This window comes from Hippocampus zosterae, chromosome 17 (assembly GCF_025434085.1).
Source record: "Hippocampus zosterae strain Florida chromosome 17, ASM2543408v3, whole genome shotgun sequence".
Classification (NCBI taxonomy): domain Eukaryota; kingdom Metazoa; phylum Chordata; class Actinopteri; order Syngnathiformes; family Syngnathidae; genus Hippocampus; species Hippocampus zosterae.
In genome coordinates this window covers 11,590,130-11,611,769 of record NC_067467.1, presented here as the reverse complement: position 1 = coordinate 11,611,769, position 21,640 = coordinate 11,590,130, and the positions used below count along the sequence as shown (strand labels likewise).

Genomic DNA, 21,640 nt, shown 5'->3' with positions numbered 1-21,640 from the left:
AAAATCTCATGGAAGAGCATTTATTGGTCCTCTTGACTCTTGCCTTCACTATATGTCACCAATATAGATAGATGGCCTGGAGGTGGGGCTCGTTGGCAGGCGCCTGGTGGCCGGGCTTACACCCATGGGGCCCGGCCGGGCACAGCCCGAAGAGGCAACGTGGGTCCCCCTTCCCATGGGCTCACCACCCATGAGAGGGGCCAAAGGGGTCGGGTGCAATGTGAGCTGGGCGGCAGCCAAAGGCGGGGACCCTGGCGGTCCGATCCTCGGCTGCAGAAGCTAGCTCTTGGGACATGGAATGTCACCTCTCTGGCAGGGAAGGAGCCCGAGCTGGTGTGTGAGGCAGAGAATTTCCGACTGGATATAGTCGGACTTGCCTCCACACACAGCCTGGGTTCTGGTACCAGTTCTCTCGAGAGGGGTTGGACTCTCTTCCACTCTGGAGTTGCTCACGGTGAGAGGCGCAGAGCAGGTGTGGGCATACTCATTGCCCCCCGGCTCAGTGCCTGTACATTGGGGTTCACACCAGTAGACGAGAGGGTTGCCTCCCTCCGCCTTCGGGTGGGTGGACGGGTCCTGACTGTTGTTTGTGCATATGCACCAAACAGCAGCTCAGCATACCCACCCTTTTTGGAGTCCTTGGAGGGTGTGCTGGAGAGTACTCCTGCTGGGGACTCCATTGTTCTGCTGGGGGACTTCAATGCTCACGTGGGCAATGACAGTGATACCTGGAGGGGCGTGATTGGGAGGAACGGCCCCCCTGATCAAAACCCGAGTGGTGTTTTGTTATTGGACTTCTGTGCTCGTCACGGATTGTCCATAACGAACACCTTGTTCAAACATAAGGGTGTCCATATGTGCACTTGGCACCAGGACACCCTAGGCCGCAGTTCGATGATCGACTTTGTAGTTGTATCATCGGATTTGCGGCCGCATGTTCTGGACACTCGGGTGAAGAGAGGGGCGGAGCTGTCAACTGATCACCACCTGGTGGTGAGTAGGCTCCGATGGTGGGGGAAGATGCCGGTCCGTCCTGGTAGACCCAAACGTATTGTGAGGGTTTGTTGGGAGCGTCTGGCGGAATCCCCTGTCAGAAGGAGTTTCAACTCCCACCTCCGACAGAGCTTTTCCCATGTTCCGGGGGACACGGGGGACATTGAGTCCGAGTGGACCATGTTCCGTGCCTCTATTGTTGAGGCGGCCAATCTGAGTTGTGGCCGTAAGGTGGTTGGTGCCTGTCGTGGCGGCAATCCCCGTACTCGCTGGTGGACACCAGCAGTAAGGGATGCCGTCAAGCTGAAGAAGGAGTCCTATCGAGCCTTTATGGCCTGTGGGACCCCAGAGGCAGCTGACGGGTATCGACTGGCCAAGCGGACCGCGGCTTCGGTGGTCGCCGAGGCAAAAACCCGAGCGTGGGAAGAGTTCGGTGAGGCCATGGAAGCCGACTTCCGGACGGCTTCGAGGAAATTCTGGTCCACCATCCGACGTCTCAGGAGGGGGAAGCAGTGCACCACTAACACTGTGTACAGTGGGGATGGGGCGCTGCTGACTTCGACTCGGGACGTTGTGAACCGGTGGGCAGAGTACTTCGAAGACCTCCTCAACTCCACCAACACGCCTTCGTTGGAGGAAGCAGAGCCTGGGGACTCTGAGGTGGGCTCTCCTATCTCTGTGGTTGAAGTCACCGATGTGGTTAAAAAGCTCCTCGGTGGCAAGGCCCCAGGGGTGGATGAGATCCGCCCGGAGTTCCTCAAGGCTCTGGATGTTGTGGGGCTGTCCTGGTTGACACGCCTCTGCAACATCGCGTGGTCAACAGGGAGAGTGCCTCTGGATTGGCAGACCGGGGTGGTAGTCCCTCTTTTTAAAAAGGGGGACCGGAGGGTGTGTTCCAACTACAGAGGGATCACACTCCTCAGCCTCCCTGGTAAGGTCTATTCAGGGGTGCTGGAGAGGAGGGTCCGTCAGGAAGTCGAGCCTCAGATTGAGGAGGAGCAGTGTGGTTTTCGTCCCGGCCGTGGAACAGTGGACCAGCTCTACACCCTTAGCAGGGTCCTTGAGGGTATGTGGGAATTCGCCCAACCAGTCTACATGTGTTTCGTGGACTTGGAGAAGGCGTTTGACCGTGTCCCTCGGGGAGTTCTGTGGGGGGTGCTTCGTGGGTATGGGGTACCGAACCCCCTGATACGGGCTGTTCGGTCACTATACCACCGATGTCAGAGTTTGGTTCGCATTGCCGGCAGTAAGTCGGAATCGTTTCCAGTGAGGGTAGGACTCCGCCAAGGCTGCCCTTTGTCGCCGATTCTGTTCCTAACCTTTATGGACAGAATTTCTAGGCGCAGCCGAAGCGTTGAGGGGGTCCGTTTTGGGGGCCTCAGTATTACATCCCTGCTTTTTGCAGATGATGTGGTGCTGTTAGCTCCTTCAAACGGGGCTCTCCAACTCTCACTGGAGCGTTTCGCAGCCGAGTGTGAAGCGGTTGGGATGAAAATCAGCACCTCCAAATCTGAAACCATGGTCCTCAGTCGGAAAAGGGTGGAGTGCCCCCTCCGGGTCGGGGAGGAGATCTTACCCCAAGTGGAGGAGTTCAAGTATCTTGGGGTCTTGTTCACGAGTGGGGGTAGGAGGGAGCGGGAGATCGACAGGCGGATCGGTGCAGCGTCTGCTGTGATGCGGACGTTGTATCGGTCTGTCGTGGTGAAGAAGGAGCTGAGCCAAAGGGCGAAGCTCTCAATTTACCGGTCGATCTACGTCCCAACCCTCACCTATGGTCACGAGCTATGGGTCGTGACCGAAAGAACGAGATCCCGGATACAAGCGGCTGAAATGAGTTTTCTCCGCAGGGTGTCCGGGCTCTCCCTTAGAGATAAGGTGAGAAGCTCAGTCATCCGGGAGGGGCTCAGAGTCGAGCCGCTTCTCCTCCACATCGAGAGGAGCCAGATGAGGTGGCTTGGGCATCTGATTCGGATGCCTCCTGAGCGCCTCCCCGGTGAGGTGTTCCGGTCATGTCCCACCGGGAGGAGACCCCGAGGAAGACCCAGGACACGCTGGAGAGACTATGTCACCCAGCTTGCCTGGGAACGACTCGGGATCCCCCGGGGAGAGCTGGAAGAAGTAGCTAGGGAGAGGGAAGTCTGGGCTTCCCTGCTAAAGCTGTTGCCCCCGCGACCCGGCCCCGGATAAGCGGTAGATGATGGATGGATGGATGGATGGATGGATAGATAGATGGCCACGTTCCTGTGTTTTTAATTTTTATTGGCATGTTTGAAATGATTTTTTTTTGTCATGTTCATAAAATGGCAGCAAAAAAGCAACAATGGATGGCTGTGTCCTATTAGCCTTTTAACCCCTACAAAATGTTAAAGTAGATACACAGGGAAATGTTACTTTTCGACAGCAATTCAAACCTGCCGCCCTTTAAGTCACAGGTCACTCGACCAATCACCTGAAGTTCATTCATTCATTCAGCGAACCGCTTAATCCTAACTAGGATCGAGGGGGGTGCTGGAGCCTATCCCTGCCATCTTCAGGCAGCAGGCGGGGGACACCCCGAACCAGTTGCCAGCCAATCTCAGGGCACACAGAGACAAACAAACATGCACGCTCACACTTACAGCTAGGGACAATTTAGTGTGCTCAATCAGGCTGTCAGGCATGTGTTTGGAAAGTGGGAGCAAACCGCAACACCTGGAGAAAACCCACGAAGGCAAGGGGAGAACATAAAAAGTCCACAGAGGAAGGCTGGAGCTGGAATCGAACTCGGTACCTCTGCACAGTGAAGTCGACGTGCTAACCACTGGACTACCGGGCCGCCTCACCTGAAGTTATCCACAGTATTTATTTGAAATATGGTATCACAAGAGCTCAGTTTTGGATCTCTTTTCTATATCTTTCACACATAATACTGAGGCCTTCTGAAACAGTGCTACACTCCAAAACAGCCAAAGAAAGTCAAATTAACAATTTATTGATTAAAAGAAATTGTCCACAATATGAATGTTTTACAGGTGTATTGATCCAATCATTAAATGAACACATTTCTGTTAATATTTGAATTTGACTTGAAGAGACAGGTTTATACTCCATTTCCTAATGGCTGACTCAAACATGGAGACAGTACCGGTAATTGCATGAGGCCTGCTGTACATGTTCACAGTGACTGTACTGAACAATTGACAAGAAAATACACTCAATGACTCATCACGCCGCACCAAGCGACTGAGTACCACACACTTACCGGCACACTGCAATGGAAAAACTGTAACTCTGTATTGGGTTTTGAGGCCCAACATTGTATATATATATTGTACTCTATTATTGGTTAATTGAACCACAAAAACATGGAGCGATTGTCAAGAATGAAGCGGATGGCCACAAAGAAGACCAAACGGGGAAGAATAAGGAGACAGTATGGATATTTTGAAACGCTGTTGGCAATGATCGAAAGCTTGGCGCGTGCAAGGCCTTTCTCGCACACGAGATATTTTTGTTTGATCACTGAATCACCTTTTGTGCAGTACATCAAACAACAAATTGGAAGTGTCATGTTTTATTGAGTTTATTAAAGGCAGCTGTCTCCCATAACACCCGGTCTCTCCAGCGCATTCTTACGACGCGCAACAGCTTCCAGGATCTTCTTGCGTGGCCCCAACTGGATGCGAATGCTTTTAAGGTCTTCGTCGGAGCAGAGAATGAGCGCCTCCAGGTCCAGGTGCTCTCTGGTGAATGCCAGGGCAAATTCGGGCAAGGAGACAGATGACAAGAATGCATCAAGTGGAGATGTTTCCTCTTCATCGTCATCCAGGCCCAGATCGTCCTGTTCCCACGGGACCTCCGCGTCGACGTTGGCCTCCAGGCCAGAAGAGTCTTCCTCTCCCTCGATCGTTTGATTCTGAACGAGGTAGCCAAGGTTCTCGTTGTTCCCACTGGTGATGTCCTCTGTGTCCATGCTCATCCTCTTCATGAAAATAAGACCACCCAGGCCGGGCCTGTTGAAGATGGATTGTTTGACTTGGCCTAATTCGTCATCATTCCCGTAGCTGGCCTCTTTTTCATCTTCGAGCATGCTCTCGTCCTGCTCGTTGAAAACATCCAAAAATTCCGGATTCTCCGACGCTGGGTCCTCCTGTTTGAGGAAAATGACGTTCCCATCTCCCGCAGATCTCTGCAGAGTGCCCTTTTCTTTTTTCCCAAGTTTCTTTTGCAGTGTTCCTTTCACCCTGGCTGTCAGGGAGTCAGATTTGTCAGAGGCGATGAGTTTGGAAAACTGCTCATTGATGCCAGTCACGGTGCCAACGCTCGACAAGGTCGAGGTGTCGCTCGGATCTGAACCGGCCCCCGAGGCATCCGTCCCGCGGTACATCTTATCCATCTTGCTTTGGTGTCTCCGCTTCACCTTCTCACAAAGTTTCACCCGTTTCTCCGCTTCCTTACTGGCCTCTTTCTTTAACCGGACGACTCTCTTTGGATTCTGATTGGTCTGCTGAGAGGCGGCGGCATCCAAGAAGCGCACGCACTCCATGCGGTCCCGCGAAGCAGCCACGTCCATCGCAGTGTGCAGCTCGTTGTCCAGCGCGAACAGGTTGGCGTCGAAACTAACGAGGAAGCTGAGGATGTGCATGTGGCCGTTGGCGGCGGCGTGGTGCAGCGGTGTGTTTCCCCAGATGTCACTTCTGTTGGGGTCTCCCCTATCACACACAAAACACCTTCCTATTACTTGTATAGTAATCATTATTCCACGTTATCCATCCACCCATCCATTTTCGATACCACTTTTGGTCAATAGGGTCATGTGTGGGCTGGAGCCTATCCCAGCTGTCTTTGAGGGGGCGGGTACAGGCACACTGTGGACTGACAGTCAGTCAGAGAGCACAATGAGACCAAAAAAAACCCATTAAAACTCAGATTGGCACGTCATTTGGAGGCATCAATAAACTTAACGTCCATGTTTTTGAAAACTAATGACTGAACGCAGCAACTACTCGACACTTCGACTAGTTGGTGACAGTCGATTATGCACCGACGGTTGAAGCTTGAAGTTGTTTAATCCCCAATCATGTGTTGTGGTATAAACACCGACCCTGTCCTGAAAGCAACTGCTGACGTGTCCATCCCTCAAGCATGTATAAATTTTTCACTGAAATGTAACCGTAGCACGGTCACTTATACTGTATCATACCTGTCAACTTTTCAGAGCGCCAAACTGTATAAACTACCAAAAAAATCCGTATAAAGAGCAAAAAATCCTCGTAACATACCAAAGCATTTTATGTCAAAATAACGGCACAGAAAACCCCCCACGAAATGTTCAATGATATTTATTGTAGATCTCCATAATACAATGTCTGGTTAATGTCTAATCATCATTCTACTTGGCATTACTGTGTTCAGAGTTGTATTCCGGAAATGAAAGCATTCGAGTAGACGAGCACCGGTCTGGGCAAAAGCAAACGGAACTACCTGTCAGAAATTTTCATAATCTGTATGATTTGTGCGATACGGCCATATCCGTAAGATACACCACAAAATCCGTATGAACTATGGCTAAACCGTATGAGTTGACAGGTATGCTGTATATGCAGGTCCAGCCTCAAATACAACAGTACAAGTGCTATGAACTAACAGATGTGTACCGCTAGCTAAGAAACAACCGATATCCTAATGTCAGCTGTCATTTACACTAAACACTTGTCTTATAACAGACAGAGGATGCTTTGATGATGCAACGAGCAGTTTCAACAACCTCTTTGTTGTCGAAAGGAATAAACACACACACACACACACAAACATTCTTTTTCACTCAATGTTTTTTCCAGCAGACAGCCAGAGACACACACTCATGCTCATCATTCACCGGCCACACCCCCTGATTCACTCAACCAATCACAAATCCCCTTAATAACCTTCACCGCCTCACAGGCGCCTCAGAACATTTAAAATGATAGCAACAAACCACATAAGACAAGTGCATGGTCCTTACTATACATGACTGAATAAAAACCTTCCGTTTTTAAACCGCAGTACTTAAGTCAGGAGAAACCCTTGTAGTTGTGTGATGTGAATTAGTATTACAGTTATTTGGGTTCTGAAAGTCCTCAACTCATTCAGTACCAGCCAATTCCAGACCAAGTCTGAAAAGACGTTTAAAAACGTCTTTGGGAGTGAATGAGTTAAATTGTCTAAATGCGGGAAAAAAATTACTGGGTAAAGTTACTGAAAATAATAGTGATGTCATCGAATAGTCGAGGTTGACTCTACGATTATCAAATTTGCATGAGCTATGAAAATCTGAATTGATTCAACTCTGACCATCATAGCTACAAATGTTAAAAATGTGGTGATTGCATGACAAGGCCAACAAAATCATTTGGAAATCAAACACAGGCAAGATAAATTGGTAATCCATTAAGATGTAAAGTCCTCAACAGGTGCGCCTCACTGTTCCAGTAATAAAAAGTCATGACAGCAGCAACTGCTGTGCATGTCATGGATAATGCGACAATTATTTCTGGCCACGTTATTGAAGCGAGTCTTGCCTTTCATTGGGAAGATTGACAATGAGAATGATGTGCTAGTTAGTGACCAGGCTCTTTTGTGGTGTCTAATGAGGGCTGGAGAAGGGGGTGTTTTGGGGTGAATAAAGGATTCTTTTGTTTTTCTTTTTCCCTTGCTGAAATATTTGGCCCAGCTGATAAGAGTGTTGCCACGAAATTGGATCAACGTTTTGGTTTGGTTTTGACAACCATAGTGGAATGTTAATGTGTGAGTGACTCATGTTGCAGCACTAGTAAAATGATTCATTTTTGCACATTCGCACTGACATACACTGATTACACTAAAAACATGGCAGCAATCGGTGAAACCTGTTTGCAAAAGCAGAGTCAGTGTTGATCATTTCGCAGTTTGGTAAAACTATATTTACAGACTTTTCCGACTTCTGAAAAAGCTATTAGTGTGATTGAACACACACACACACACACACACACACACACACACAAAAGTGTGTGTTTCGTATCAGCAATAATAAAGCAAATTGTACACGAGGAAACAAATAAAAAGGGTGTGTTTCGTGTCAGCAGTAATAAAGCAAATTGTAAACGAGCAAAGAAATCCCATAAAGGGGAAAACAGAAAGCATGAATTGTTTTTAATAACAAGGTATCTTTTGGTTTTTCTATTAGCCAAAGTAAATATGATTCAAATCAACTTTTGGGGAAAATAAACTGAGATAACACTTTAATGCCATCTCACCAAGCCCTGTTACATTATTTCTGTTCAGAAAATGATTAATGAGAACATTTGAGGAGTCCAGTTAGGTTTAAATGATTTAGGTTATAGATTTAAATGATCTAAACTCACCCATTACACTTCATTTATGATCCAAACAAATCTATAAGGCACACATATTCTGCAAATGAATCCAAGAGGAGATGAAGAAGTTACAGAACAATTCTCACCCTCTGCTGCATATGAGCTGGAGCGCATCCAAATGTCCATGAAAAGCAGCCAGCAGAGTGGGCGTCATGCCATCTTCATCCGGAGAGTTTAGGTCCTTCCTGGTGGCCTCCTTCAAAAGGTCCAGGTAACCGTCAATGGCCGCTTTGTGGTAGCGAGACATGGCTGTCCTCTCCTAGGAAGACAAAGAGAGAGCAGAAACAAATTCTTCACCTTCCTCAGGAGCACAAAGCCTTCAGACCAAGTGAGCGCAAACAGGGCGTCAACATGTCAGCAGCTCAGAGCCATAAAACAATGGCAAAGTCCAGTCCAGTGCACAAACCTCCCATTTTGTGGCAATTAGCCTGCTGCAGGCCTGCTTTACTGATTCCATTCTACAGTGCTTATCTCTTCTATGACAGCTGCAATAAATGGTCATGATTTCCTCCATTAAATTGGTTGATTAAAATGTGTTCTTCATTTTAAATGTATAATATTAGTTTTTATTGATATCTTTTGCTACAAATGACTTGGTCCATTTAACCACTTTACATATTAAATGTAGTCCTGGCAAATTTTTGCCCACCCTTGATGAGGGAATTGAAATACCTACACAAATATTACTGTAGCATAATTGAGCAATAATTTATCATACCATAATTCCCTGAGTAAAAATCAATAAATCAATGCTTGATTTCCCCCCTTGTTGTACTGTTTGTAATGTTTCTATCTATCTATCTATCTATCTATCTATCTATCTATCTATCTATCTATCTATCTATCTATCTATCTATCTATCTATCTATCTATCTATCTATCTATCTATCTATCTATCTATCTATCTATCTATCTATCTATCTATCTATCTATCTATCTATCTATCTATCTATCTATCTATCTATCTATCTATCTATCTATCTATCTATCTATCTATCTCTGCCAGGTAGTTTAACATTGATGTGGTGTAATTGCCTCGTAAACTGGCAGATGGCGCTCGTAAGTAGTCTTGTGCGCACCACGAAGAAGGAATGCGGAAGCCAAATGAATGGGGGAGTTAACAACGGCGTTATTTCCTGGTTCTTCTAATGTGGCAGTTTGGCATTCCCACGTGAATGTTTGACTCCGAACTACTATTACTCAGCAAGCCAGACGGTTAAGACTCGAAGTTCTTGCCGCACAAACCGTGTGCCGTGACCGGGAAGAGGCTATCAATATGTCCGTTAATGGAAGTTCGCCGGTCGCCCTGCTGTCCTACGAGACTCTGGTTCACGCTGTGGCAGGTGCAATGGTGAGTGGAAGAAAGAGAAGTACGATAGCAAGACGTCAATACTACCGTTCGTAACTTTCAACTGAATCTCGGTAATTTTATTTGTTATTTCAGGGCAGCGTGACAGCAATGACCACCTTTTTCCCTTTGGACACAGCGAAAAGTAGACTGCAGGGTTAGTTCCCCTTGAAAAGACAGACACAAACAAAAATAAATCACTGCTAATGACTATTGAAGGGCTGTAGAAGCTTTTCCTTATTAAAGAACACATTACGAACAAAGGTTGAATCAAAGTGACTCGTTTGTTGAATTTGATGTATTTTTTTTCTTGTTTTCCTTGTTAAAAACTTTGTTAATGTTAATAAAAACTATTGTTTAAAACTGACTAGTATGCTATTCGGCTAACGATAATGTCAATGCTCAGCAGGCCAGATTGGAGAACATAGTGGGCTACATAGTATGTGGTTTAAGAATTTAGCTTCTCATGATGAAATGGATCGGACCAACTAACACATAGTGTTGTTTTTTTATTTTTTTTGTTTTTGTAGTTGATGAGAATAGAAAGTCCAAATCCACACCGGTCATCCTAGCCGAGATAGCACAGGAAGAAGGCATGTAAGTATGCAAATGGCTTGGTCCTGTGCTGGTGATGTGCACAGATGACTGACCACACACACCCTGTGAATGACATGTTACAGGCTGGCTTTGTACAGAGGCTGGTTCCCAGTCATCTCCAGCCTCTGCTGCTCCAACTTTGTCTACTTCTACACCTTCAACACACTGAAAAGGCTGACGGTCACAGGGCCGCAGCAGTCGAGACTGGGCAAAGACCTGCTCATGGGCATCATATCAGGTGAAACGCAATCCACTCTGTGATGCTGGGAAATACTGTCAAATGAATTTGTCCCATGCCGAAACTATAATTGTGTCAATGGAAACCAATTGTCGCTGTTGCTTATGCAGGCGCGGTGAATGTGGTACTAACAACGCCCATGTGGGTGGTCAACACTCGTCTGAAGCTCCAGGGGGCCAAATTCAGAAATGAGGACCTTCATCAGACACACTACAAGGGCATTTTTGGTGTGTGTAGCTGTCAACTTCTAATCAAACCTTTCCTGTGAGACGGAGGGTTAGTATTTTTTTCTGTGCTTTTCGTTCTTTAGATGCGTTCTCCCAGATTATAGCGAACGAAGGGGTGGCGACGCTGTGGAACGGCATGCTGCCCTCGCTCATCCTCGTCTTAAACCCAGCTGTGCAGTTCATGTTCTATGAGTCCATGAAGAGGGGGGCAGGAAAAGGTGGCAGGAAGGTGAGCATAAACTCCAAAACAAGTGAATAAATAAGACTTTGGATTTCAGAAAATGCACTTTATTACTTCAAACTTTAAACAGGATTACTGGAAACATGACAAAAGATCAAGCCTTGGGTGAGGATTTCAAGGGTCCTTTTCTCCTCTTTAAGTTATCAACTTAAAAAGGATTTCATTAATTTTCCTGCATATATATGCTCGAAATGGGCTGACGTCTTTCTCCATTAGTTCCTAATATCATGAAAAAGATTATCAAATGAAATTATTTTGATGGCAGTGGCACACCTGTCAACTGGTTTTGATTCCAGGCTCTGGCGTTCCTGTGTGGGCATGTTCTCTCCGTGCCTGCATGGGCTTTCTCCGAGTACTTCGGTTTCCTCCCACATTCCAGGAACATGCATTGTAGGTTAAGTGAACACTCTAAAATTGTCCCCAAGTGTAAGTGTGAATGGTTGTTTGGCCTGTAATTGTTCAGCAACCAGTTCAGGGTGTACGCCACCTACTGCCCGAAGACGGCACATATGCCCCAGCAAGCCCGCGACCCTTGTGAGGAGAAGTGGCTCGGATAACGGATGGATATTATGATGACTGCGCTGGCACTCTTCCACAGATATCATCTGCAGAGATCTTCCTCATCGGAGCTGTTGCCAAAGCCATCGCAACCACCGCCACGTATCCACTGCAGACAGTTCAAGCCATACTCAGGGTAAGTACTGGATTATGTGTTGGATTTTGTGATTGTTTGCTCTTTGCTTAGTTGGGAGTTTAATCAATTTATTGATTAATTGAATCTGAGGCGGTAGTCCAGTGGTTAGCACGTCGACTTAACAATTCAGAGGTATCAAATCCCCGGGTTCAATTCCAGCTCTGGCCTCCCTGTGTGGAGTTTGCATGTTCTCCCCGGGCCTGCGTGGGTTTTCTCCGGGTGCTCCGGTTTCCCCCCCACGTTCCAAAAACATACATGGCAGGCTATTTGAACACATTAAATTGTCCCTAGGTGTGAGTGTGAGGGCGCATGGTTGTTCGTCTCTGTGTGCCCTGCGTTTGGATGGCAACCAATTCAGGGTGTAGGCGGGTGTAGGTGGGATAGGCTCCAGCACCCCCCGCGACCCTAGTGAGGATTAAGCGGTTCGGAAAATGGATGGATCACAGGCAAAATAGACTGCACTACTTGGTAGCCACCAGTATAGGTGCTGCTTATTCCTTCTCCTCGAGTTTGCCACCCAAGGAGGAACAAACATGATGTTAGCTCGGGGAAGTTGAGTTCCATCCATAATTCCACTTTTGAAACAGTAATTTCAGAAAATTCACAGAGCAATTCTACCGTTTCAAGTAATATTTTCATCAATATCAATCGATTATTGCGTATCCCATGTATTGTAACTAATTGTTATTATTTTGTGATTGTTCACATAAGGGCATTCTACAGTTAACCACCCCTTTGAACTGAAACATTTCATAAATTTGTATTGTGCACATTTGTCATTTTGAATATTAAATTTTGTATTTTGTCCATTTTCGTACCTCTGGGGCCACGGTAGATTTTGCTTCGGTTTCTTGTCTTATCAGTTTGGCCAGTACAAAGGTGATGGCAAGGGCAGCCTGATGGGAAGCCTGGCAAGTATTTTCTCCTTGCTGATGGAACGAATTCAGTAAGTGCTGCTCTTAAGACACACCGACAAACCTGCTTTGTCTCTTCATCCATTTTGATTACTGTTTTGTTAATATAATACAGTAAAATAAAATAGTCTTTATTTGCCTAGCACTTTTCACAACAATTGTCGTGCCTGCCCACGATACAGCCATTCATGAAAAAAAAAACCCACCTTGGAGTGGAAGTAAAAGTAAACCGAGATATTGTGTTTGCAGAAGTGCGCACACCCTCTTATAACACGGGATATAGCTCTGCTCATTAATTGACCAATCACATCATCATTCATTTTCACAAACTAGGACAGTTAGTGTGAATAACGTGGTGTCGTTCTTGATCCGTGGATTATTTGATCAAGTTTATCACAGATATTATATTCTGGCATTTAGCGACTGTTTTCATTTGTGGAAAAATCTCATAATAATCATCCTCCAACTGGAATCTAGGTTGAACTGCGACAGGAGCTAAATTATTGAGGATCAGTCTAAAGTCCAGATCATATTTGGATTACCGGTCCGTGTATGATGGCTGGTGGTTCATTAAAAAAACCGCGTGTTCCATTCGTGACAGGAAGCACGGCGTTCTGGGGCTGTACAAAGGCCTGGAGGCCAAGCTGCTTCAGACAGTGCTAACAGCCGCCCTCATGTTCGTCGTGTACGAGAAGATCACCGCCGCCACCTTCAAGCTCATGGGCCTGCATAGGAAGCTGAAGCAATGAGTAGGTAGTCACTTGCAGTACAAATCCCGCCGTGCCAGGTGTGGATGCACTGAAAAGTGGGACTGACACAGCTTCCAAGTCTCTGCTCAATGATGCACATTAACCAGAAGGGGGTGGAGTACATTAAACAGATCAAGTTTGGTTACCACAGTCAACCAGCTCACGAGATTTAAATAACTAACAACAATTTACCTCAAAAAGGGCCTCTACCGAACCAGTTCTTATCCAGTTTTGAATTTCAGGGGATGCCGAAGATCACTATTCGTCTTAATAGGATTTGGAAGTTGAAAATGTGATTTTTAATTTAACCAAAGTTGTGTGTGACTCTGAATTAATGACCAAAGGGGAAAAAAATATGTTAACTGCTGTTTAGACAGCTTTATTGACACAGTGGCATTTTATATCAACAGTCCTCATGAACATTGCTGCCAGTGATTGTCACTGGAACTGACGCAGGTGGTAAAACGCAAAGACCAGTAAAATGCAGTTTCATCATATATTTTTTTTAAAAAGCCTGTCGCTCCAACACGTCCCCTAGTGAAGAGAAAGGATCTGGAAAAAGGACGTATGCTTGTCCAACACAGCTTTTACAATGTTCTTGAATCATTCCTATCTAGAAATGACCCATTGAACCGGGTCATCGGTTGCAAGAAGAAAAACACACATTATTCATACAACATTATGTGAAAGAGAGTCCAATGTGCCGCCTTGGTTCGATTGTGAATGTCATTGCCAAGTGTTAACCTCTTCAAAAGCACACCATTGCTGTTGGTGGCATGAACAAGTGCCTGTGGTGCAGAAAGTGAGCCGGACACAATTAATTTGTCGAAAGTCAGACATGACGCAGGCTCATATCAATTGGGTGCTATGGTTACCTGAAAATAACTCATCATGCAACTATTACATGAAGCCATTTTCACTTGTTTGGTAATATTTGAAAGTATCCTGTATATTGCCTTAAATTAATTATCTTACCAAATCACTTTGTACTGTTGTAGTAATACAAGGTTTAATAATAATAAATAAATAAAAATCTTACACAATTCTGAGAATGGTGGTCTGCTTCGTAGCTTGGAAGAAGGACAACACACTATTTCCTCAGGAGTTTTTATTTCATCGTACATACTGATACACAGATTGAAAGCGTAACAAAAACGAATACCACAGCCAATTGATAAAAGCGATGTCACCTAAATGGTGACTGCTGACAGATACATTTTGTTTCATCATTCAACATCAATTCAAATTGAAAATCGATCACACAATCCTACACTCTGCATTACGCTTCTGTCAGGTGAGTAGTTTGACTTTATACTACAGCGGTTAACTCGTTTTCGAATGACACGACAGGTAAGACCATTTGTACTGTTAATAAAGGTTTTAAGATTGCGGCAGCGACATCCTAGAATTCATTCACTTAACATGATTTTCATATGGGAAAAAAATTGCTTTGACTTGTCAGCCACAAAGCATCGCAAATTTGATGGCGGTTCAACTTTGTTATTTTGCATGCATCGTTTCGATTAGGATGAAATGAAGTTGGTGTGATTCCCTTTAGCTCATTTCCTTCACATACCAGTCAGGCAGGAAGGAATAAGAGGAGTTCCTGTGTACAGTGAAGGTCACGTCACTGAGTGCTTTCCGGGAGAACAGATACACCACGCTGGAAGACCAGATATGAATAGTTTGAATAGAGAGGGAAAAAAATAACTGGATCATGCTATTTCTGAAGAAATTTGATGTGAATGCTGAAGAGCCGACTGCACAGTGATATCATCGAATTAGGTACCGTTATGTAGAATTTGAGAATAAAATGAATGAGGACTTTACGTCGTGCCCTGTAGTTAGGCACAATCTGTAATGATAATTGGACACACACGTGCACTTACAAGCAATATCAGTGACAACAGACCAAATTTTGACAGGATTTTTTTTCGGCCTGGTGCCAGCGATTCAGCATTCACACAAGTGAAAGAAAGTACTTGAACTGGGAACTCACTGAGGATCGTCTTCGATCACCACACGCTTGACAAAAGACAGGAAGTCGCTGCAGAAGTTCATGCAGACTTCTGGCTTCCAACCCAAGTACTCACCCTGCACAAAAGACAAAAAAGCACATTGTGGGCCTGCCTTTCCTATAAAACAAGAAGTACTGTATACCTGAACCAGCTGTGGAATTTCGGCAGTTTGATAAGTCCGCACGGACACCACAAGCCCGTCGTCATTCTTGAAGCCGGCCACGATACGAGGTACTCCGAGGAGGAAAGATTGTGCCCACCACTTGAGCAGCTTGAACCTGATGAGAAGAAAATCCCAGAGACCACTCACAAGAGGTCACTAAATCTCAAAGTGTTGTCTTGTTCTATCGAGGTTAAAGTACACTTGTGTCAGATGACATCCTTCATCCTTGATATCAATCTAAAAGTCAAGACTTGCGATTTGCAGTGAGAGTTGAATGCAAATCTGATTTAGTGGCACCTCTGCGATTATTCTGAACCAACCTGTGGAACTTGCTCCGCTGTTTTTCTGTGTGCATCTCTCCTGATGTCTTGAGCTCCACATAGCAGGCAGGAGGAGCCGGAGCTTTCGGATCTTTGTCCCGGCAGTCCACCTCGCCGGAGTACAGCAGCCTGTGGTCCGAAAGACGAGTTCGGACCACGCTGTAGAAGGCCTCATTGGAGTTGACCACGCCAGTCGAATCAGGTTCGCCGTCAACTTTGTCTTTGAGGGTTGGAAAAATAGTCACTGTTGTTGCTAAAATGGTCATGGTCAGTGTTGAGCAACTGAATAATAATTACTAAAAATAAATAAATATAAATTATGGCTAAAATCCAGATTTGTTTTCTGTCAGCAGAATGCACTGTTTGTACAATATTTTCGTGTTATCGATTGCTCTTGAGCTCTTCCATTTAAATGTGTTTATCTCATGTCTGTTTAAAAGAACCTAAAAAAATGCCATAAATTCTATAAAAACATGCCTAGGGCATTTTTTTATGCGAGGTATTTAGAAAGGGGGTGTCCATGCTGCTGATTTCACTTACAGCATGTGTTTTTGAGTGATGTACTACTGAGCAAACAAAAACACTCCAACGCTCCCAATAACAAACCGTGCAAGTCCTACCTGCGCATATGTACTGCTCAAACTTGTACCCCCAGTATATATTCTCTTCGTGACTCTCAGTGCGGTTCTGTCGGCCCCGGCAAGCATTCTCAGTTTCCACTTCATTGATGTAAAATACTCCTTGGAACTTGGTGACGGCTAGCGACCACTCAGTTTGACCTTCATAAGGTGTGCATAAAACTTTGGTCAAACGGCCTCGCGATGTTACGAAGTCAAAGTCAGCTAAAGCTCTGGGGAGAGAAAAAAACAGGAAAATGTTATTGGTGTCAAAGCAAAAAGTCGGGGTTATGTGGTGCCTTGAAATACGAGTTCAATTGGTATTATGAGCTCGCTCGTGACCGAAAACCATATTTCCCTATTGAAATGAGTTGCTTCCCTTCAATAAGCATTGTGCTGGTGTCACTTTGCCCACTTGGGGGCAGTATAAAACATGCGATAAAGGATGTACATGGAGACGGTAACAGCTTTTCATTGAGCCGTATTCATAATTCAGGCCTGACCGAATTTGATTCTTGCAGATTAATAGTGTTATTTGTTTCCTGACTTTTTTTATGTAAAGAACCTGGAAAGGGTTATTTGGTTATGTGTGTCTTCCTGGAAAACAATACATTTTTTAAGCTCCCCTACGATCGTCACACTTTTTCTGTTACAAACTGACACCCCCATCAGAGAAGGGAAAAGTTATGTGGCCCTCATAGGAGGTTTGGGGACCCCTGAGCTGGACAATATTCGATATTTTATCATGTTTTAATTTTATGCATTAACTCATTACAATGTAAGACAAAGATAATGATGTTCAACACCCCCCCCAAAAAAACACGGGCAAAAAACAAACAAACAAACAAACAAACAAGGCCAATTTTTAATATTTTTTCTCAGCTGTAAAGTTAAACAAATACTTGAGGAGAAAGTATTGAGTCATATTTTTATAGTTGACCATGTTAAGGGACCAAAAAAGTTATTTATTCATGACATGTTTTTTCATGAATGGGCCGTTCGGAACCTTAATGAAACAAATAACTAAATAACCCTCTCTGAGTTCTTCACAGAAAAAACAGGAAATAAATAATAACTAAATAACCCTCTCCGGGTTCTTCATAGAAAAAAAAAGCCATGGAACATTAACTTTCTGTTGTGCCATGCACAATCTTAACAGATAAAAGTTCAGCTCAGTTGTCAGAGCAGAATCTCTCTGACACATATGAGCAGTCTCTTAAAGTTCTTGTGTTCCTTCCTTATAATCCTTTTGTAGGTTCCAGTAGGCTTGTAAGATAAGATATCCTTTATTCGTCCCACAATGGGGAAATTTACAGCCTCCAGCAGCAAGAATGTATGTGGAAAGAAGAAAGGAGAAAGAGGGAAAAAAAAACCCCAACAAACATCTTTCAATTAAATACAATATGAACACAAATGGATAAATCGCAGTACTATTTACACTACTATTTTGTAGACACCGCTGTTTGCAGTTAGGGGTCTTTTTAACACAGTGACGGGTCATTTTCACCCGAGGACATCAGAGGGTTAGAGGGCTGGGCCAAATGTGCTGACGGGCCGTAACCGGCCCGCGGGTCGTAGTTTGGGGACCCCTGGTCCAGCTGATTAACCGGTTGGGCCTTTGTGTGATGGTCAGTCTTTGCCTATGATAAAGAATATACGCTTTTGAGTGTTGTTGGATTATCCGTATGGGTACACTATTTGTTGTTACTGCATTCAAATATCCGTTGGTTAAAGCACCGTGAGACTGATGCTATTCATTAGCCTGTCAATGGCGTTTTGCATAGCTTGTTCACATGAAGCTATGTGGACTTAAGCAACACGGTTGTTATTGTTAAGGAATTATTCCGCTAGAAGTAGTAGTAGAACATTGTTGATGAATTTCATCTTGCTATGAGAACTATTGACACTAGTCTCTGTCCTGAACATTTGCTTGTACTTAAAACAAAGAGTGTAGGGTGAAGTTGGGGCCCTAATTCCCCTTGAGTGATTAACAGCACCTGGCTATCTTCTTTCCGCCTCCCACTTCGTAAAAGTCCCTGAAGGCCGCCAAGTGCCTTCGAGGAGTAAACCTAGTCTCAAGGTCTGTGAACCAGCAGATATGGTCTGCACTTTGTCAAAATGCCAACATTGAACTTTGCTTGACTTTCTTTGTTTCAGATTTTTACATAAGGGGAAGGACTGCCCGCCCCTAATTAACATAATTAACATACTATGCCTATATGTACGTGTGACTGAAGTTGCTCGGGGCTTCCTGATGAAATCTGAGACTCACAGGAGCCCGAATCGATTCGTGTTGCGTTGCGATAAACTGAAGAAAAGACTACGTGGTGTTGGGTCTTCTTCCACCTTATAGAGAGATAAAAGAATCTGTAACCAAGGAAGGGCCAAGAGCAATTTGACAGCTCCCATTCCTCAACATTATACATTGATTTTTTTTTTTTGGGGGGGGGGGGGGGGGGTTGGACAGTAAACCTCTGAGTAAAAGTGCTCATCTCTCAAAATTTATGCCCACAAGCCTAAAGCGGGGGAAAAAATAATTGGCCGAACAACTGCTCATATCTCACATGATATTCACTCATATCTCAAGGCATCTCTGTCTTAACTTACGACGACACGTACGATGCATCCGTCCTCTGCATGAGTTTCGACTTGTTGGCCAAGATCCATTGCAGGATGTGTTCCAGATTTTTTCTGACATTCTCATCTCTCTTTATGTAGCGATCACTGTAGCCGTTCCTCAGGTCAAAATTTGGTGTCTTGTCAGGTTCCACAAAGTATCTCATCTGACTCTTGTCGTGGTGGAATCGTCGCTCCGTGTCGAGGGAGAAGGAACCCTCCTCCACTCGCTCTTTGAACGGAGGCGAGCATCTTTCATACGGCTCCTTTCTGGTACTCAAAGTGGCAGCGTACATTGTTGTCTGAAAGTGAGGGAACTCCAAATGAAAAAAAAAAAACGGAGGCTACAGAGTAAAGAATCGAAACACACTGATCAGTTGGACTGGTGCATTTCAAACTTTAGAGGTCAAATTAAGTTCACTTGTCATGGTTTTAGCGCATTTGCGGTTCATCCCCAAATCCTATAAAAGTATCATTTTGTTCAACAATAGAGGCATTGTAGTCCAAGTGTGAGTTTAGTTAACATCCTGAAGCTACTTACTCATAACTGTGCTTTAAATCAGCGGTCTCCAACCTTTTTTGCCCCACGGACCGGTTTAATGTCAAACAGTATTTGCAGGGACCGACCTTTGAAATGTAATACAACAAAATAATATGATATAACCTGCATGAAAAGTGTGGTATTTTCGAAGCATTGTAATGAAAATGATAGGACATGAATGAAGCATGATAGGACACAAGGAACGTCCTATCCGCAAAGCTCTCTGGTCGCTATGGTAACGGTCAAACGTGCCTTCAAAATAAGATAGAGACCAAATAAAAAGTGCATGACAAATATGACTCACCGACGCCGCATGTTATGCACAGTAGAGTGGGTTTGGTGTGTGGAAGTCTCCCGTTAAGATAAATCCGTATTTTAAGTCGCACTCCTGATACTGTCGATTAAATGTTGCCTTTGTCTTGAAAGTTGTAGGTTCCTCTTTTGTCTCCTGGCTGGGCCTTTTACCCTTCCCAAACAAACTTTCCAAAGACGTTTGTTTTTGACTCATTTTGCTAGCTCCTGGGTTTCATATTAACGGTAACCTATTACGGAACCGAGAAGCGCGCCTTGACCTGCGCCAAGAGTGATGTACCGTACACGGATGTAACGGAGGATCCGGTGATTTTTCAGATTCTGAAATGAATAAAACTGAAGTCGTATAATTTATTTATTCCATTCTGTGCAGTCCGGTACCAAATGGCCCAGGGAACGGTACCGGGCCGTGGACCGGGGGTTGGGGACAACTGCTTTAAATCGTAACCGAGCATTTTCATCTTCACATCCTGGATCAGTACCAGTGGACCTTACATTTACGACGACTGAGTATTCATTGCCAGATTTTCTGAGCTTTTCACCCCAAACATTTGTCTGTAAATCATATCAAATCATAAAATGAGAACATCATTAAAAACCAATCACGCCTATTTGTTGAAACCAATTCTTAATAAGTATATTTGATTAATTTTATGCTCTATCAAACACAAATTCAAGGCCATAAAAAAAAAGTCTCACCTTATGCGGGAACCGAGTGTGAGAGTGTGACGATCCCAACAGCACTGTCAAGACTTGTTGCCTTCACTTGGTTTTCTTTCTGCTCAAGTTGAAGTTTTGGTTTCATTACTCATGAATTCAAGACACCACAGGACTCAGGGACTGTTTGTTTCACTTTCCAAGGAAACCCCACCCATTTTCCCTTCAACACACACACATACGCATGTGCGCGCCACACACACACACACAAACACACACACACACACACACACACACACACAAACAGCAAACTCTTTTTGCCCTGCGAGACAACTTGAACCCCCCCCAAAACAACAAGATTATTTTCCCCATTCATCCAAAAGGAATTCACATGAGCTGAATGAAATCACTTCTCCCTAATAGTCCCCATTGTATCGCTGTCGGTCTGCTCCGTGAGACAACTTGAACCCCCCAGGTACAGCAGGTCATAAAATTTCATAGTGTTTAATTTAGAGCTGTCAAACTATCAAAATATTTAATCGAATTAAAAACGCAAATGTCATAATTAACTCTAATTAACTCAAAATTAATCATGATTACTCACACTTTTTTTTAAATCATTTGCTATCATATTTTCTTGTCCTATTTTTTTTCCCGTTTCAATGCTCTCATCAACATGGAATCATGCATCAGTTTTCTATGTGCAAAATGCAAATAGTTACTGAAACAACGATTTTCAATTTTACATGAACATTTTTCACTTGGAGCAGTTATTCACACATAATCTCTCACACAATATTACTGTCTATCAACAACAGTGAAAAAATATTTTGCCACACAACAGCTCCTTTAACAGTTCTTTTTAGGGAGTAAAAACAGAGCAACATAAATTTATAAAGTGAACATCTAAGGTAAACTAGTACTCAGCCTATAGTGGATTTAAGCCATGGTTGCATATTTCGTTTTTCTCAAGTTTGCTTTGAACACAGCAGTAAGGCTATATGTTGATTCCGTTGGTCCTT

The 21,640-nt window shown here is 44.4% G+C and overlaps 3 protein-coding genes across 4 annotated transcripts; 1 reads left to right on the top strand and 2 right to left on the bottom strand.

The window, feature by feature from the left end:
• Nucleotides 1-3,948: 3,948 nt before the first annotated feature.
• Nucleotides 3,949-9,065, bottom strand: anks4b (ankyrin repeat and sterile alpha motif domain containing 4B). The gene is made up of 2 exons (XM_052049544.1): nt 8,453-9,065; nt 3,949-5,684 (listed from the first exon to the last, which is right to left on the bottom strand). The coding sequence occupies exons 1-2, from the start codon at nt 8,611-8,613 to the stop codon at nt 4,559-4,561; spliced, it is 1,287 nt and encodes a 428-aa protein (XP_051905504.1). The 5' UTR covers nt 8,614-9,065; the 3' UTR covers nt 3,949-4,558.
• Nucleotides 9,066-9,450: 385 nt separating this feature from the next.
• Nucleotides 9,451-14,420, top strand: LOC127590115 (peroxisomal membrane protein PMP34). The gene is made up of 9 exons (XM_052049558.1): nt 9,451-9,717; nt 9,811-9,871; nt 10,245-10,311; nt 10,395-10,549; nt 10,660-10,776; nt 10,860-11,005; nt 11,616-11,711; nt 12,575-12,657; nt 13,227-14,420. The coding sequence occupies exons 1-9, from the start codon at nt 9,643-9,645 to the stop codon at nt 13,372-13,374; spliced, it is 948 nt and encodes a 315-aa protein (XP_051905518.1). The 5' UTR covers nt 9,451-9,642; the 3' UTR covers nt 13,375-14,420.
• LOC127590110 (decapping and exoribonuclease protein-like) lies at nt 13,892-20,831 on the bottom strand. 2 transcript variants are annotated; one of them, XM_052049553.1, is made up of 7 exons: nt 20,661-20,831; nt 19,112-19,410; nt 16,496-16,725; nt 15,876-16,095; nt 15,535-15,670; nt 15,374-15,468; nt 13,892-15,037 (listed from the first exon to the last, which is right to left on the bottom strand). In XM_052049553.1, exons 2-7 carry the CDS (start codon nt 19,402-19,404, stop codon nt 14,929-14,931), a joined length of 1,083 nt encoding a protein of 360 aa, XP_051905513.1. In that variant the 5' UTR covers nt 19,405-19,410; nt 20,661-20,831; the 3' UTR covers nt 13,892-14,928. The 2 variants fall into 2 exon arrangements, with proteins under 2 accessions (XP_051905513.1, XP_051905512.1); XM_052049552.1 differs by having other exon boundaries at nt 19,100-19,410; nt 20,661-20,829.
• Between the last annotated feature and the right edge of the window lie 809 nt (nt 20,832-21,640).

Coding starts and splice junctions, on each gene's coding strand:
- anks4b (XM_052049544.1), bottom strand. CDS start 8,613: ATGTCTCGCTACCACAAAGCGGCCATTGACGGTTACCTGGACCTTTTG. Junction 5,685..8,452: donor CAGCTCATATGCAGCAGAGG/GTGAGAATTGTT, acceptor TGTGTGTGATAG/GGGAGACCCCAACAGAAGTG.
- LOC127590115 (XM_052049558.1), top strand. CDS start 9,643: ATGTCCGTTAATGGAAGTTCGCCGGTCGCCCTGCTGTCCTACGAGACT. Junction 10,312..10,394: donor ATAGCACAGGAAGAAGGCAT/GTAAGTATGCAA, acceptor GACATGTTACAG/GCTGGCTTTGTACAGAGGCT. Junction 11,712..12,574: donor CAGTTCAAGCCATACTCAGG/GTAAGTACTGGA, acceptor TTGTCTTATCAG/TTTGGCCAGTACAAAGGTGA.
- LOC127590110 (XM_052049552.1), bottom strand. CDS start 19,404: ATGTACGCTGCCACTTTGAGTACCAGAAAGGAGCCGTATGAAAGATGC. Junction 15,469..15,534: donor AAATTCCACAGCTGGTTCAG/GTATACAGTACT, acceptor TCTTTTGTGCAG/GGTGAGTACTTGGGTTGGAA. Junction 15,038..15,373: donor GTGATCGAAGACGATCCTCA/GTGAGTTCCCAG, acceptor CTGGTCTTCCAG/CGTGGTGTATCTGTTCTCCC.